This window comes from Haplochromis burtoni, unplaced genomic scaffold (genome assembly GCF_018398535.1).
Source record: "Haplochromis burtoni strain Fernald_Lab_line unplaced genomic scaffold, NCSU_Asbu1 Contig_509, whole genome shotgun sequence".
In the NCBI taxonomy this organism is placed as follows: domain Eukaryota; kingdom Metazoa; phylum Chordata; class Actinopteri; order Cichliformes; family Cichlidae; genus Haplochromis; species Haplochromis burtoni.
In genome coordinates this window covers 118,003-133,588 of record NW_024582870.1, presented here as the reverse complement: position 1 = coordinate 133,588, position 15,586 = coordinate 118,003, and the positions used below count along the sequence as shown (strand labels likewise).

General features: G+C 38.2%; 1 protein-coding gene across 14 annotated transcripts in view; it reads right to left on the bottom strand.

The window, feature by feature from the left end:
• The window catches only part of ppfia1 (PTPRF interacting protein alpha 1), a 42,257-nt gene extending 27,408 nt beyond the window's left edge, over nt 1-14,849 (bottom strand). For 8 of the 14 annotated variants that reach the window (XM_014329135.2, XM_014329138.2, XM_014329137.2 and 5 more), the window contains exons 1-2: nt 13,749-14,848; nt 12,242-12,511 (exon numbers count right to left, since the gene is read on the bottom strand). In XM_014329135.2, coding sequence (XP_014184621.1) covers nt 12,242-12,511 — 270 coding nt within the window. In that variant the 5' untranslated portion in view covers nt 13,749-14,848. Of the gene's footprint in view, nt 1-12,241; nt 12,512-13,748 lie in introns of all 14 variants that reach the window. The other 6 variants (XM_014329131.2, XM_014329128.2, XM_014329133.2 and 3 more) reach the window with 2 other exon arrangements.
• Between the last annotated feature and the right edge of the window lie 737 nt (nt 14,850-15,586).

Here is a 15,586-nt window from a genome sequence, read left to right as displayed (position 1 = left end):
AATAATATTATAATTAAAAATAAACAAACTAAAAACACCTTCATATTCAAAAAGTACAACACAGTTAATATAGGTAAATTATTACCATGTATGTGTTTGTACTTCACATATACAAACACACGTATAAACACAAACACATTCATATGTGTAGAATAGTCAACATCTTATAATGGCAGCTAGTTTCTAAGAGATGCACGGAACATCTCTTAGCTTTTTTTAGTTTCAACACTGACATCACCTCGGTATTTCAGACACACGTTCATTTGACCCAGTAACAACCTGGACCATACATCACACATATAAGATGAGATAAGACTTTAATGATCCCACGGCAGGGAAATTCTTGCATTACCTCAGCTCAGGTACAGATAGAAGGAAAATACAAAAAATACAAATAAACACATAGAAAATAAGTAAGATAATACACTATATACAACGGTTGCATACACAGTATGTGATTATGGATATGGTTGTGGAAATATGCAAGACATAAATTTAGCTATTCTACCACTACTATTCCTATGTAAGTAATAGATATCTATTTATGCTATATACCTAATCAAATCCTGTCCATTTACAGCAAATTAATATGTCATTGTATATCGTTAGCTTCATAGCATAAGTGCCTAAGTCATTTTTTTGTGTTTTTTTTTGTGACGGACAGGATGATGCAGCAGTGGTAGGGGAGTAAAGTTAGGCAAAAATCTCAATTTGACCAAAAAATGACTTAGGCACTTATGCTATGAAGCTAACGATATGTTCCACAACAGATTATCAGACTCTGAAACTAATACTGCTCCTCTCTGGTGTATTTGTTCATTGCTAGTGTTAAGATGTCAGTTTAACACACTGTCTTCTGCGATGACGGTTTGTTTTGAAGCCAGCGCCATGACTGCATACCAAGCGCATTCCTTTCTTTCCTTGCCGGTGCCGACAAGCAGACAGCCATGTTTACGGCTTTAAAAACCCCCTAGTTTCCACAAGTTATCTTAACGGCTTCACACTTATTTTTTAAATCTGCGGCAAAGTTTTATTAGAAACCTCTGCCCGCTGACAAGAGTATCTATCCTTTATAGATCTTTCTGGTATGAGAAGAAAATGAATGGCAGTCAAACGCCTCAGTATATGTAATTGCAGAATGCAGAATGGAGCTTTTTTTAATCTTCCATCTTTCTGTGGTTCTCTTCCAACAAATATCCACTCACACAGACACAGCCACAGATACACACAAACACACAGAGCTTGTAAGGATTACATGCATGGTTGGACCGCTAAAGAATTTGCCATCCTAATTTTTTGCCCTGTAGCACAAGCACCCTGAGTAGTAAGACCTTCTTGCAATGCTTCTGAGGGTAGGAAGGTGGGGGGTGGGGGGTAGGAGGGCTGCTGGAACTGATGGTTCTTTTCAGTCACTACCACAACTATTCTCCCTTCCCTTCATTCCAGCCTCTGAGCTTTTCCAGCACTTGGCACAGATTTTGCTCAAAGGGTTAGTTTCCTATTGGCTAGAACAAGGGTCTTCACTTTCTGCTGGCCAATAAGAGACTGAAAGGCAGGCTCAGGGGTAATTACAGAGTTGCTTATTTCCTACATTCCACAGCAGAGGCTGAAGTTAGAGAAATATCAAGGTTGCGTATAACCTATGTCTTAATTTATCATGCATTACCCCTTACCCATAACATTCTTTAACTCATTTATACACAACATAAATAAATAAACAACATATTGACTCTGATACATGACAGACTGACAGAGTCACAGTGTAACTCACTAAGGTACAGGGAGCCTGAACCTATCATGCAACAAAACAAAAAACAAAAAATATCCAAACACCCTGAAATCTGACCTAGGCTGGAACCTTTAAAACACACACATATAAATAAATAAACAAAACAAATAGTATATAGGTAAGTTTTATGTTGCTTCTCAACAAGCACATCAATCTGAGCATATCAGTTGATTTCAACACCACCCTAGATCAGCTTTGACTCTGATGCTCTTGCGTACATCCTATTGGCAAATCTAATCTGATTTTTATCTTGCCCCTTCTGCAAATTACTCTGCAACTCATCATTTTTGCTATTCATGCCATTTCTCACCAATGTCACGTCTACTGTCACTAATGTATTCTCTGTTCTTCAAGGTGTTTTTGTTGCTTCCTGTATTTTGGCTGGCCATTTATGCATGTGGGCAGGGATGTGAGCCCTTCCTGTGTTAGGCTTTCCATGCATGTGCTTGAAGGGGCAGGGATGTCCCCAAACAGGCTTGACGATAACTATAAATATACTCAGGTTTAAGCATGGTGCATTTTCTTCAATTTAGAAATAGTGTACCTAACAAGCTTTTCAGGGAAAACCATACTCTGCACCACTGTTCCCTCTAAGCTGAGCACGTGAGCAATCGCGCACTGCTAACACAGTCTCCGCGCACAGAAAATCAGCAAAATAAAATAAATACATGTATTTACTTTAATTCCAATTCAGACTGGATTTTTTTTTTGTGCGCAGCGCAGAATTTCTGTGTGGGGAGACCATGTGAGCAGTGCGCGATTGCTCACGCGCTCAGCTTAGAGGGAACATTGCTCTGCACCACACTCTCCACTTAAACGCCATTGTGAGAAAGAGTCATGTTTGGATTATAATACAATTAAAGATTTGGTTGATTCAGACACAGCGATAGGGCTGCTCAATTAATCGAATTTTAATCACGATTACGATCTGGGCTTTTAACCATCATTAAAAATGACTGAGCCAATTATTAGCCCCTCCCTCGTGCTTTACTCTCGCGCTGCTCCGTGTGGAAAATCGAGCGCACCTCTCTGCATTTCGAACACTTGTCACAACAATTAAGAGCAGCGGTCCCCAACCTTTTTTGCGCCACGGACCGGTTTATGCCCGACAATATTTTCACAGACCGGTCTTTAAGGTGTCGCGGATAAATACAACAAAATAAAACTAGTACCGGTACCGAAAAAAGAAAATTTATTCATAACACACGTGAAAAGACCCAGGAAAACCGAGTCAACGATAAAAACGATAACAAAATAACGCTGAAAACCGATAAAACCCTGAAAATCAGACATTTCACACCTGAGCCTCCGGTACCGGTCCGAGGCCCGGGGGTTGGGGACCGCTGATTAAGAGGACCCGAGGGAAGCTCGGAAAGCTAAGCAGAAGTTTTCATTTATTTTTTATATTGCAAACATTTGCACTGTTATCAGTATTTGCACACTATTTTATATTATTTTTTGACAGTCTTTAAAGTCATTATCCAACACATTGTTATTGTTAAATAAATATCGTCAAATAATCGAGATCAATTTCAGTGAAAATAATCCTGATTATCATTTTTGCCATAATCGAGCAGCCCTACACAGAGATTTAAAAAAATGATTTGAGAAACTAATGTTTTTTTTAAGAAAAAAAAAACATAATTTTCAGCATTAACATTATGCATTTATGTTTATCCCTTTTATTTGGATTGTCTGTTTCATTTAGTATTTCATTATTCTTAGTAAGCTCTCCCACAGAAAAATTCCACCAACAGTATATAGTAAATATTCTTTTTGTGTGGCTTAGTGACATAAAATTTAAGATACTAAAAAAAACATTATAGCGGACCAAAATGTGTCCAAGGTGTCAAAACTTGGAGAATATAAAGTATATTTTTAACATTAAATCTTTTAATTTCTCAGTGTTCATGCTCTCTAACTGCGAATGTAGCTCTGGCATCACTGCACAAAGGAAGAAGATCAGGAAACAGTGAGACACAGTTATGTCAATACCAAAGACAAGAATGCACAGCACACTATGTGACAGAACACATGAATTTTGTGGGCACTATGTTTCATGCTATACTAGAATGATACTGCAATAACCTGCCACTGAAAATAGTACCATAACACCTTGGTAGTGTTTCCCCACACACAGACTTCACCTAGGCGGACTGCCTAGCTGTCATAATGGCAGTCCCACCAGTTAGCAAAGGCCCTTCATGTCAAGTCAAGTACAAGTGTCCTAGCTGACCGTCCACAGCTTGTTGACAAAGCAGACACACGTATAATACATAACCAAAAGTCAGGGCATTGCAACTGCAAGCCAGCAAGTTTCTACAACGGTGTAGGAAACCAATTTTGTACTACATGTTAACATAAGTAAATAATAAACACACTAAATAGGAAATTTAAATTTTTATTTAAAAAGTCAGTAAAACTCAACTGCAGTATCCCAGACCTGTCAGACTGCCGTTCACCTCAGCTGTTAACATGGCTGCTGCAAAGAATCCTGAAGGAAGCTGTGTAACTTTGTGCTCCAACATTGGTTAGTGAAGCTTCTGTCCAATGACATGAGGATTTTCTGTTTGGTGACAGAAAATTGTTTTTATACACTGACTGTACAGAATCGAGCATTTGGATAGCGCTATTTCCGGTCTTTAATGTTACTTTGTGTAAAATTTCACCACTAGAGGTCAATAGATTCACGACTGCAGTCAACTAAATGTTATTGTCTTACATCTCTCAATGCAAGTGTATAACCCTAGCAACTATAGAACCGGCATGTTTTAAAATTTAAAATAAATGTCACTAATTTTTAGCTACAGTCAGTACTACACTAATAAAAATTGTATTAGCATATACATGAGAGGCATTGACAGTGGACAAGTTTAACCTTGCACATAATTTTGACAAACCATAGGAAATGCAGCAATGTTCCAAGAGCAACAGGTTAGCAAATGTGATGATAACGTAATCCATCAAGCCATCCATGCTTCATTTTGTGAAATGAAAACTGGGGGTGAATGAACGAATGGGTCAATAAGACATGCCGTATAAAGCGCTTTGATCGCTCAAGTAGAACAAAAGGGTACTATATAAGAAATAGTACATCGGGTGCCTAAAGTATAATGACAATGCAAGTTGTAAGTAGGGCTGGGCACTGAGGATTGTTTTAAACTGGTACCAGTTGCAAACGGTTCAGCACAAATAGGAACCTAGACAACCAGTGTTGCTACCATTAGGTATCTAAAGATGATCACTCCACCAAACTTAAAGCTCAGTATAGGTCCGCTCCTCCGATACATTTAACAGTTCACTCCTAGATATAATTTACCCATTAAATGTTTATGCAGCTAGAATACATCACTCCTTTAAGTCACCAGCAAGATGTAATTATGTTATCTATCACACTTGTTAACTTTTTGCTCTTGGAAGAGGTCAGTACTTCCATTAGAAACAAATAAAATAGATTTGTGTAAATTGTAGGGGCAAGTGAACTAACAGTCTGTGGTAAGCTGCAGCCAGTGCTCTTTTTAAGGCTAACATATATACACCAGACAAGAAATAAGAGACCCCATGTTGGAGATAGTCAATGTAAAGTGAAAAGATAACGTAATAACAATGACTCCTGTTATTTTCAGCACAATCAAAACATTTGCATTAAAGGACAAAAACAGTTTATCAGACCACCTGTTCAACTAGCTTTAACATGTAGAAAATCAACCTTTCACCTACTCCCATCCGCCGATGCCATGTTTCATACAATAACAGTACACTTTCGAGGCTGACATGAATTGTTAAAAACTAGCTTAAACTATTTGATTTGTGTCTTCAAATGTGGTGTATTCTTGTATAGGCTGTGATAGGAACCGCTATCCTCTGTCTAGTACTTGGAGACAGCCCATGTTTTTTTTATTGCTCTCTTCAACTGGACAAAGCATGGAGACAAGGCCATGTCTAAATTGTGAAGCCTTCTATCATCCCTAGAGGCTGTTTTATACAACAAAAAGACAGTCTAACTGCAGCTATTCTAAGCTACACACGGGTACTCATTTTAAACTTTCATAACAACCTTACACTTTTTAAGAGCCCACAGTGCATGGCAATAATTGCTACATTTTTTTCCTGTACAGTCAGCAGACTGATGCTCTTGAGACTGATCAGAACAAGCCTGCCTTCTACATAATGACTTTAGCTGCTCTTAAAAGCTTATAGGTGCTGAAATGTGACACTGTGCACCGGGCATCTGTTCTCCTAAACGGGGACCCACCATCAAACCTAATTAGACACCACAATAGCTCTGTACAGAGTTGCTAAGCCTGCTACCAAAAAACAAAACAAACAGACAAAAAACCCCCACATCAATAGAGAAGAACTCAATTGATTAAAAGAAGGAGAAATTTTTCATTTTTACTCTTCTTTTATGTTACATTTGTGATACAAGTGCATGCAAAGATTCTTGAACAATTATAGATTTATTTAATAAAGGTATATTAATAAAATTGTGAATGCATTATTTAAATGTGCTATATTTTTCCTGCTTCCTTCTAATGCATTTTAAGTGAAAACATTTTTTTTGTTTGTCTGTTTTTTTAAATGCTTCCACTGCCCACCCAACTGCCAAAATTACATGTACTGGTGCTGCACTGCACCATTTTATGGCTTTTTCCTAAAAATTGCTATGGCACCTATTATTGATGTCAGCCATTGCTCAGTTGTTGCTTCAACAGGTCTATAGGAAAAGACTCAGCTATACATTCTTCACAGGAGAACTACAAAATGAACTAGATCTATAGAATAGAAGTGCTAGCAGCAGTTTGGAAAAGCACTTAAACAATACTTGTGTGCAATAGGTGTAGATACTGCAGTTGTTCTGGCTTTTTGAAATACAGGGGCTGGAATGATTAATAACAAAATAAAGTGCTGTCTGCTCAGTTATAAAGGTACCATCCATTTCTTTCTTTTTTGTGTGATTTATTAATAAACCATAATAAAATATTCAAAAGAAGGGAAAAATACCCAGGTTTTTCTGAATGAACTGCTCATTGGTTTCCTTTTTCAAAACTGAAATGCTTTAAAGTTTAACTGCAGACAACGTCTGTTAAAATGATGAGAAAAAACAAAAAAACAAAACAGAAAAAAAACCCCAAACCATTTGAATGTATTTGTGCGCCATATTAAATGCAAATATATACAAACACTCAATACTTTGGGACAGTATTTTATCTCCTGGATGATGAAGGTTTGGTGTGTTTTCGTTTGTATGTGTTTGTTTCTGCGAGTTTAAGTGTACCATGATTGCTTGTATTTTACTTTCAATCTGAAAAATGTTAGGTAAGCCTTGAAATAAAAAGCAACAACAAGCCTTGGTAGCAACAACAGCAATCAAGCATTTGCGATAACTGGCAATGGGTCTTTTATAGTGCTGTGGAGGAATTCTGGCCCACTCATCTTTGCAGAACTGTTGTAATTCAGCCACATTGGAGGGTTTCCAAGCCAGCGTTTATCTTCACTGATGCTGATGTATTATCAATCTTTTTGTTGAAAAACTGGGGCTGCGTCAGTTAATGCTCCCAAAATTTTTTATTCACACACCGCACCAAAGTACCTTTCTATTACAGTTCTGTGTCGTAAACGAGGGTGAAACTCTTGAGTGTCCATGGTAACAGTGGCGCATTGTAGAGACTTGTTTAAAACGAAGCAAAAAAATTTGTGTCAACAATTTTCTACAATTGAATTCCTCAAGGAATCAGTTCAGCCCTAGTGAACACCATGGGTGAAAAGTCATTTTATTAAATTTACACATTCCATGTGTTTGCAAATAGATTTAAACAAAAAGATGCGCTAAAGAACAGGTTTACTCACATGACGCTGTAGAGAAGTGCATCTCATTTAAAATCTTCTTAACACATTTAAAAAAAAAAAAACACTAAAAATGGAGCATAAACCAAATGTTTATAATAAATTCCTTTAGGGTTGTCCAATATCACAAAACATAAGGAATGACAATATTAAAATGTCTATCAAATTATATTGTAGTCTATTGCTTATTTCGTGGTGCGCAAAATACACTTCTTATTGAAATATTCTTTCATTGCTATTTGCAGTAGTCACCATGGCAACCCAGAAGGACCAGCTAAAACAACTTGAGGCATTTGCTCCAAAATGAGGAGCTACACCTCTGTAACAAAGTCTGATATGGACCAGAAAACTACTGTCCAAATGATCCTGCAAACTGGGCACCAGCACAACAAACCACCTCTGCAACCTACAGAAGAATCGCATGAAAGAGTTTCAAGAGAGTTTAAGAATGTGAAGCAAAAAAGAAGCCATCTATTCAACAGTTGAATATTAACCAGAGTTGGACCTTTCAACAGGAAAATGATCTTAAGCACACTGAGAAATGGCTGAAAAAGAAAAAATGGAATGAAATATTTGAATCCATTTAAATGTAGAGGAATTTGAAACCAGTATTGCCTACAAAAACCTACAAAACATACCAAATGTATGCATGTATGTAAAGCAATATCCATTTAAAACAACAACAACAAAAAACCATTCTAGATAATTAATATAAATAGGCTGGTAAAGCTTTAAGAATAAAGCAACTGGCCTTTAAAACTAAACTACATAAAAAATTTTTTTTAAAAAAAGCACTCTTCTCCATTCGTGTCAGTTTCCTTTTAATCTATTAATTCAGCTCACATTTGGCCAAAAGCAACACTTGCACTCTGTCACTTTCTTGTCACTATGTGTAACAAGCCAGCCTTTGTCTCTGTGTCTTACTACTGAGCACTCTCAATTCATGCCTTTGTAGCACTGACCAGAACAGAAAATCTGGTCACTGGTCTTTTAAAAACAGGAAGCACAATATCACCATGGGTGTTATGATTTCAAAGAGATGGATGAAGCCTAACAATAAGGACAAAATTTGACATGTGCTAAGTGAAAATATTATTTATTTTTTTTAAACCATCCATCCATTTTCTCCCGCTTATCCTTATCAGAGTAGCCTGGGGCTGGAGCTTATTCCAGCTACCATAGGGCGAGAGTTGGGCTACACCCTGGGCAGGTTCATCAGTCTGTTACTAACAGTAGCTTGTAGTCTGGGTGTAATCAGGCCTGAGTGTGGTTAGGGAAATTAAGGTCATCTTTTTGGAAACGTTTGGCTAGGTTTCTTCCCCCTTAATAGACAAAATCATCATTTCAAAATACTGGTGGATGCCAGTGCTACCCCTCAGCCTCCTAGCAAACACACCTATGGTATACATTTGAAATTGTGTTCACAAGATTTTCAGAAAACTTTACCTCTGACCTTGAGGTCGAGGTCACTGAGATTCAAACTTGTTTGAGACTTTTAGTAGATGCACCTGTGGTATCACAATCCTACATCGCCTCGTTCTCATGTTCACAAATTTGGACGTCCACACTGCCCGACATTCAACCGACATTCGTCAGTCCAACAAACGACAATAGGCGATATATATTTGCGCAGGCGACTTTTTGAAGGGCGGAGCAATGTAATCATGCAAGGACTGATTTGCACATTTTGATTTTATAAGTTTTGTTTGGAGAGAATATTTTACCTTCTCTTCTTGTTTGTTTCAGTATTAATATAGCTACTTTTTGGATTACTCATTCATTTATTTGAGATGCGCCAAATCACACAAAAGACTTAACATTACGTCTGAGATTTTTTTTAATGTTCAGTGGAAGAAACATTTTGATGTTTAACTTACTTCTTGTTTAATTTTGCATTTGTTGTTTGGAACAGCCTATAAACACGGTTATAGTGGAAAAAAGAAGCCAGTTTCTCTTTGTTTCCCTCCCTACCATTGCGGGTTTTTCAATTAAAATAAAATGTTTTTGTTTTTTTCTGAACATAGGCAATAAAACAGCGCTATTATGTTTTTTCCCGCCGACTGCTTTTTTTTAAGCTTTAACCAACATTATTACAAAACTTACTGATGGGCAAATAAACAGATAAATCACTCAGTAAAAACAATCGGTGAGAGGCTCAGCCTATCGTCGATAGTCAATATATTCGTCCAGTCACCCAACCTTAATTTCCGCCCGCGGATTGACGACACTTCCACATCAATCTTTTCTGCCTGAGGGGCAAAGACTCAATTTTTTATATAAAAGGATCATCGTTGACTGATATTAAAATTTGTTTGATGACCTGAATAAGAATGGGTATCGTTTAGGTTTTATCCGATACCGGTGCCAAACCGGTACTTTTGAAACGGTGCCGGTGCTTAAACGGTGCTCGAACCAGTGCTTAAAGAATGGAGAACACAAACTTTGTCCAAAAACCTCTCATGTTTTTATTTTTAGCACTCTTTTTTTCTGCAAAATAATAACCAAGTTAGCCTTTTCTGTTAATACAACATACCTCCTTTGGTTGGAACCGGTGCTTAAACAATGGAAAACACAAACTTTGTCCAAAAACCAAAACGATTTTTTGCTAGCTGGGATGCTAACGGAGAGGGATACAAGTTAGTTGGTTTGCTAGTCTCGGCCGAAGGAGAGTGGTGTTAGCTGGTGTGCTAAATCGTGCAGACAAGACCGCCTTACCGGAGGTAAGTGGTATGACGTCCAATCTACGGTGAAGATCTGGGTTCAGGAGAGACGAGCGAAGGTAGCTAGCGCCCGTTGGGGGGAAAAAAGCTAACACTCCTGTCTGTGGACAGTTAAGCTAGCCAGCCTACGAAGGTTTAGATATGCAGAGATATCGCTGCGAGAAGAGGTTTTTGAATAACGACTATGTAAAAGTGCAAGGGTGGGCGGCTCTACACGACATGGTTGTCATGATCATCATTCAATCAGGATTGGCGGAATGAGATAAATGCTTCTGAGGAACATGCAAGGAGGGGTATCCCATAGTGACATCGAAACGAATGTTAGGAATGAGAACTGCATGCACCACAGAGCCACGGCTCAGTGTCTGAGTGTCTAAATGAGTCTCACAGGCCTAAATGTGCACTTGAGCCCATTTATAATTCTTAACATTTGTTTATCTTGCTTACCTTGTTTATCTTGGACTTTTTACTGTATTTTCACAAGTTTTATAGTTTTTTCCTACTGCTTAAAATACTCCCTTATGACCATTTATACTACAAAGTAATTAAGCAATAAACAATTAAATGATAGAAATGTTTCCATTTTTCACTTTCTACTATAACAATGGGTTGTTTGTTTTTTACAACTACAGTAACAAAACAAAACAAAAAACACAACTGGACAGTGGAAAATAAGCTTCCAGAACCTTTCTATAATTTTACACATTTCAGTCCAAAGAGTCATACTAACAGATTTCTTTCTTTGTCAAAGCAGCTTTTACTTTATCATGTAGTGAACAGTTAAACATGTCACTTCTTTACACTGACAGAAAGGGCGTTTCACTGGTCTGGCCCCCTTAAGATCAAAGTGGGCTGTATGTGTCCCAAATTGTAAAATGAGTTTGAGACCTCTGTTCTCTACTGTCCGTGTGTGGAAAAAAATACACCTGGCATCAGGAAAGAAGGCAAGCTGTTGGAGGCAGTGTGACGCTTTAAGGAAGAGAAAAAAAAGCTGTATAGGTCAACAGGACAATAATAACTACAATCAAATAAATATATTCTTGCTGTCCGCCCAATTTGTTTGCACTCAGTTTGAGTTATTAGGACGCTGTGCAGTAAGACCACTAGTTTGTCCTTTTTACCCTCTCAATCCTAGGCGTCACAGACAGACAGCTGAAAACTGCACAGCCAAACGATCATTCCTGTTATACTTCTTTGAAGTCCAATTGACACCTATTGTCTGGAGCGCATGTGTAGTTGGTGCATTATAATGTAAATTCACTGTGAACAAGACTACCTGGTCTCAAAATACAGGTAGGCACATGGACATCCACACGGACCCTATTAGACTTGTGGATGCTGAAACATGTTAGGCTGTAGTAAAATCTTCCAAAGTAGTAATACACCGAACATAACAGTGAGAGCAAGAGAGAAAGAGAGCAACTTTGTCAGCTTTTCAGTTGTGTCTTCTTACTTGACTATTTGTGGTTACATTATGAACTACTGAAAAAAAATAAAAACTATTCGATTCCTCTACACAATGTAAGTTCCTCCTCTAGCAACCTGCCTTCTGCTGCCAAAGTGGTTTAGTAAGCGGCATACACCTGAGCTGAATTAACTGGCCATAGGCTCATTGTTATTGATATCCAATCCAGCTTTTCGAGTTACCATCTGGCAGAAAGCCAATCCAAATATTGGTGCATTGCTAGTTCAAATCTCATTGTAACATACAATCCAGAAGCCATACAATTCCCCAAACCAAACCACTCTCTCTACTATTTCTTCCAGTAAAGGCTTAGTCTCAGGCAAAAACTGTAGAACGGCAAACACTGAATTTCTTTAAGAATTAATCTACCTGGACTAAGAATAGGATTTTCCTTTAAGAAAAAAGGTCCCTCTCACTTACCTGTGGCAAAGCAGTGTTCAGCTGTCTCTGTAGTGAGTCCCTTTCATGGCTAACTTCATGCAGTTTGCTCTGGGTCAGGCCCAGATTCTCTTGAGTCTCTCTCAGGGTCTCAAGAAGACGATCTCGCTCTTCCAGCATAGACACCATCAACGACTCAAAGTGACCCTCTGAGTCAGATTGAAGTGGTGAACCGGAACCTCGACGGCCTCCGCCATTTCCACCACCAGGGCCTTCGGCCTCACTGATGGTGGGCATCACCTCGCACATCATCTGCAACAATAAAGAACAGGAGAAAACAGGAGAAACAAGGACCTCCGTCACTGTCACGTCAATAAAGCAAAAAAGTCAAAAAGCATTTTATTGTGTTAAAACAGAATACCAAAACTACTTTGAAGAACACCAAAGAAAAAAAACAAAAAAAAAAAAAAAAAAACACACACACACACACACACACACACAGAGATCCTATATTAACAAAATTATTAACAAACTGAGATATAAGATTAGACAGTGGGCAAGTCTGAAAGTCCTCATGAGGGGTAATTTAATCTCCACAGTTTAAATTAACCCTCACAGTAGCTTTTTGACTAACAAAAGGGACAACAAAGACCAAAATCAGTTGAATCTAGTTGACTTACTGTAATGGTTAACTAGTTTGTGCTGATAGTAGTCTATAGAAAAACAATTACGTTAACCCATTCTAGTTAAATTTACTAAAAAGCTGAGAAGGTCTGGGTAATAAGGCCGCTCTCCATATCAAGCGGCTCAAGTCCTGTAGACAGGCTCCTGGACAGAAAACCAGGAATCATGTGAGTTGGATTTAACCAACCTAAAAGGAACAACAACTTCCAATAGGGAACAAGTAGCAGCTAGGTACACCAAAATCTCAAAAACAGTCAACTGCACTTTCCTATAACTGAGGGAAACCATTCTTGATACGTGCCAATTATTTAGAACAAATCTACCTACTAGACCCTTGCAAAGCGAAACGCAAAATCCAAACTAAGGCTTTTTATTGAGGTCAAGCCCCTCTGGATAAACCATGTTGAAGAGGGGGATGGTCACATTGAGGATCTTTGTAAAGGTAGTGACAGATGGCGGGGGGGCACTACCGATACCTACTGCACCATGCATCAAAAACTACAGGATGACAAGTGGAAGTAGAGGACTTTGGCTGACTTACAGAGGAGCCATTCTCGATGCTTTTTCTTTTTTGCAGAGGTGAAGATAAGGGCTAGCTGGGTAGTAAATGAGGTATAGCAAACGATTAAGGGGGCCACCAATTGTCAAAGTAATTACAAATCTATTCAACGTATTTTTGTATTTTGCATTTTGTAAATTATTATTTTTAATGAAGAACTAGGTCCCCATCAAGAGGATGGCTGGAAGCCGAAATGCATCGACAGTATAGTGCTTGCCCATTGTAATGCTATCAGATACGTCTGGGAGTTAGGTTAAACCCTACAATTGTTTTCTCAAGTATTTTCGTGTTAAAGTTCTTTCTCACCTTCAAAGAATATTATTACTCCAAGTTCCTTCGTAAATCCAGGTTATGTTATGACGAAGTAAACGTCAACAAGTCCAGCTAACTCCAACTGTGGATTAGTGCCTTGTCAAGCTTTACAAGTATCCAGAGTCATTCAAAACAGAAATTCCATTCAGAGGCAGGGATGCATTAAGGCAGTGAAAGGGTCCTCTTGGTGGAAAAAAAAGAAAAAAAAAGAGATCATTTCAGAAAAGGCCTCAAAGCGACACTCGCATAAAGTGAGCAGGGGGCAGTATTCCAAGTTTGACTGGCTAACTCTGCGCTAGCCACCAAGCACTAAGTAAGCTGGTGATTCGGTGATTGCATATCTGGATTCTGGAACGAAGCGTTCATTTTTGCATCTCAAAACGAACGACCATCCTCAGATATAAAGTTTGACTCATATATAACTAGTGAACATTAACTGATACAGTTAAGTGACGTGAAAAAAATAAGCAGCCGTAGTCGGTTTAGCTCATTTGAAACAGGATTCTTTGGCTTAAAGACAGTTTAAAGTCGACAACTAGCCAATGTTAGCTACTAGCCAGCTAGGAAGCTAATGTTTGCTGCTCTATTTTAGCTTAAAAACGTCAGGCAGTCATTGAAGCATTAACATAAAAGTACACAACATGATAAAATCTATCACAAAAGTTTCTTACACTATCTAAAATGCTAAAATCCTGAAATGAGTCTTAAAAGCTCTGTTAAAAATTATTCATTTATCAAGTAGCGTTAGCATCAGCTAACGTTAGCCTCCCGTCGATTCCGTGGAGTCGCGTCACCACATCACGGCACCAGCTAGGAAACTTCCAGCTAACATTCAACGTTAGCAGCGTTTCAGTCTGTTTAGGAAATCCAGACCATTTATAAAAACATATATTCCCTTTGTTTCCGCCCGATTTCCCGGCGTTATGTCAGTATTTCCACCAAAAAGGTCCGTTGGTCTGGTCCTTCCCTGTCGCCACTGCCTGCCAGCTTCGGCAGTCGGGACAGCCAATGGTGGGCTAAGTGTCGCTTGCACTTAGCCTGCCAGTCTACGGGAAGAGAGCGCTTCCCAGGTTGGCAACAGGAGGAAGTGGAGAAGTAGCAGTACGTTCAGTTCCTGTAGGGATATAAGCTTACACTTGTGTATTGAAAAGACAGAGACAAAGCACGACTTTTCCATCAACAATACCCGTTATTTCTTTAAATTTACAGGTTACAATATCTCGGATGTATGTCTGTGAAGGTTCTCGGATGTCTCACCGTTCGGCTAATATCAAACAGGCTATTTTACCATAGTTTGTATTCTGATATGTTTTAAATACACATGTAACTTACATTTAACATTTTATATTGTATTTTGTCTATGTTTTGCTTGTAGAACCAATAATAATAACAATAATAACAATAATAAAACTTAACTATGATTAAGAGGAACATTTAACAGTTTGATTTAAAAGGCCCGAGGTAATCTTAACCGAATTCAGCCATTATAATTTATAATGTAACTTGTGGAAGAAGGTATCGAAGAGCCAAACGTTTTTGTTTTTTTTTTCCAAATAATTTCTTTAGTTCACTCTTTGGCCCACATTCAGTTGTCACTGGTAAACCAAGCTCTCGCAATAAAGAGAACATTTACGCCCTCTTGTGACGGATCAACACAAGTTTTGTATTCATTTATTTTGTAAATTGTGATGTGATATTTTGAGAATTTATTTTTTTACAGAAGTTCACTAGAAAATGTTTGAGGTATAACTTTAATGCATTTTAATAAATAATGGTCTGAGTTCTGAGGTTTAAAACATGGCAGTGAGTCCTTTTGTGATGAATAGTTTGGC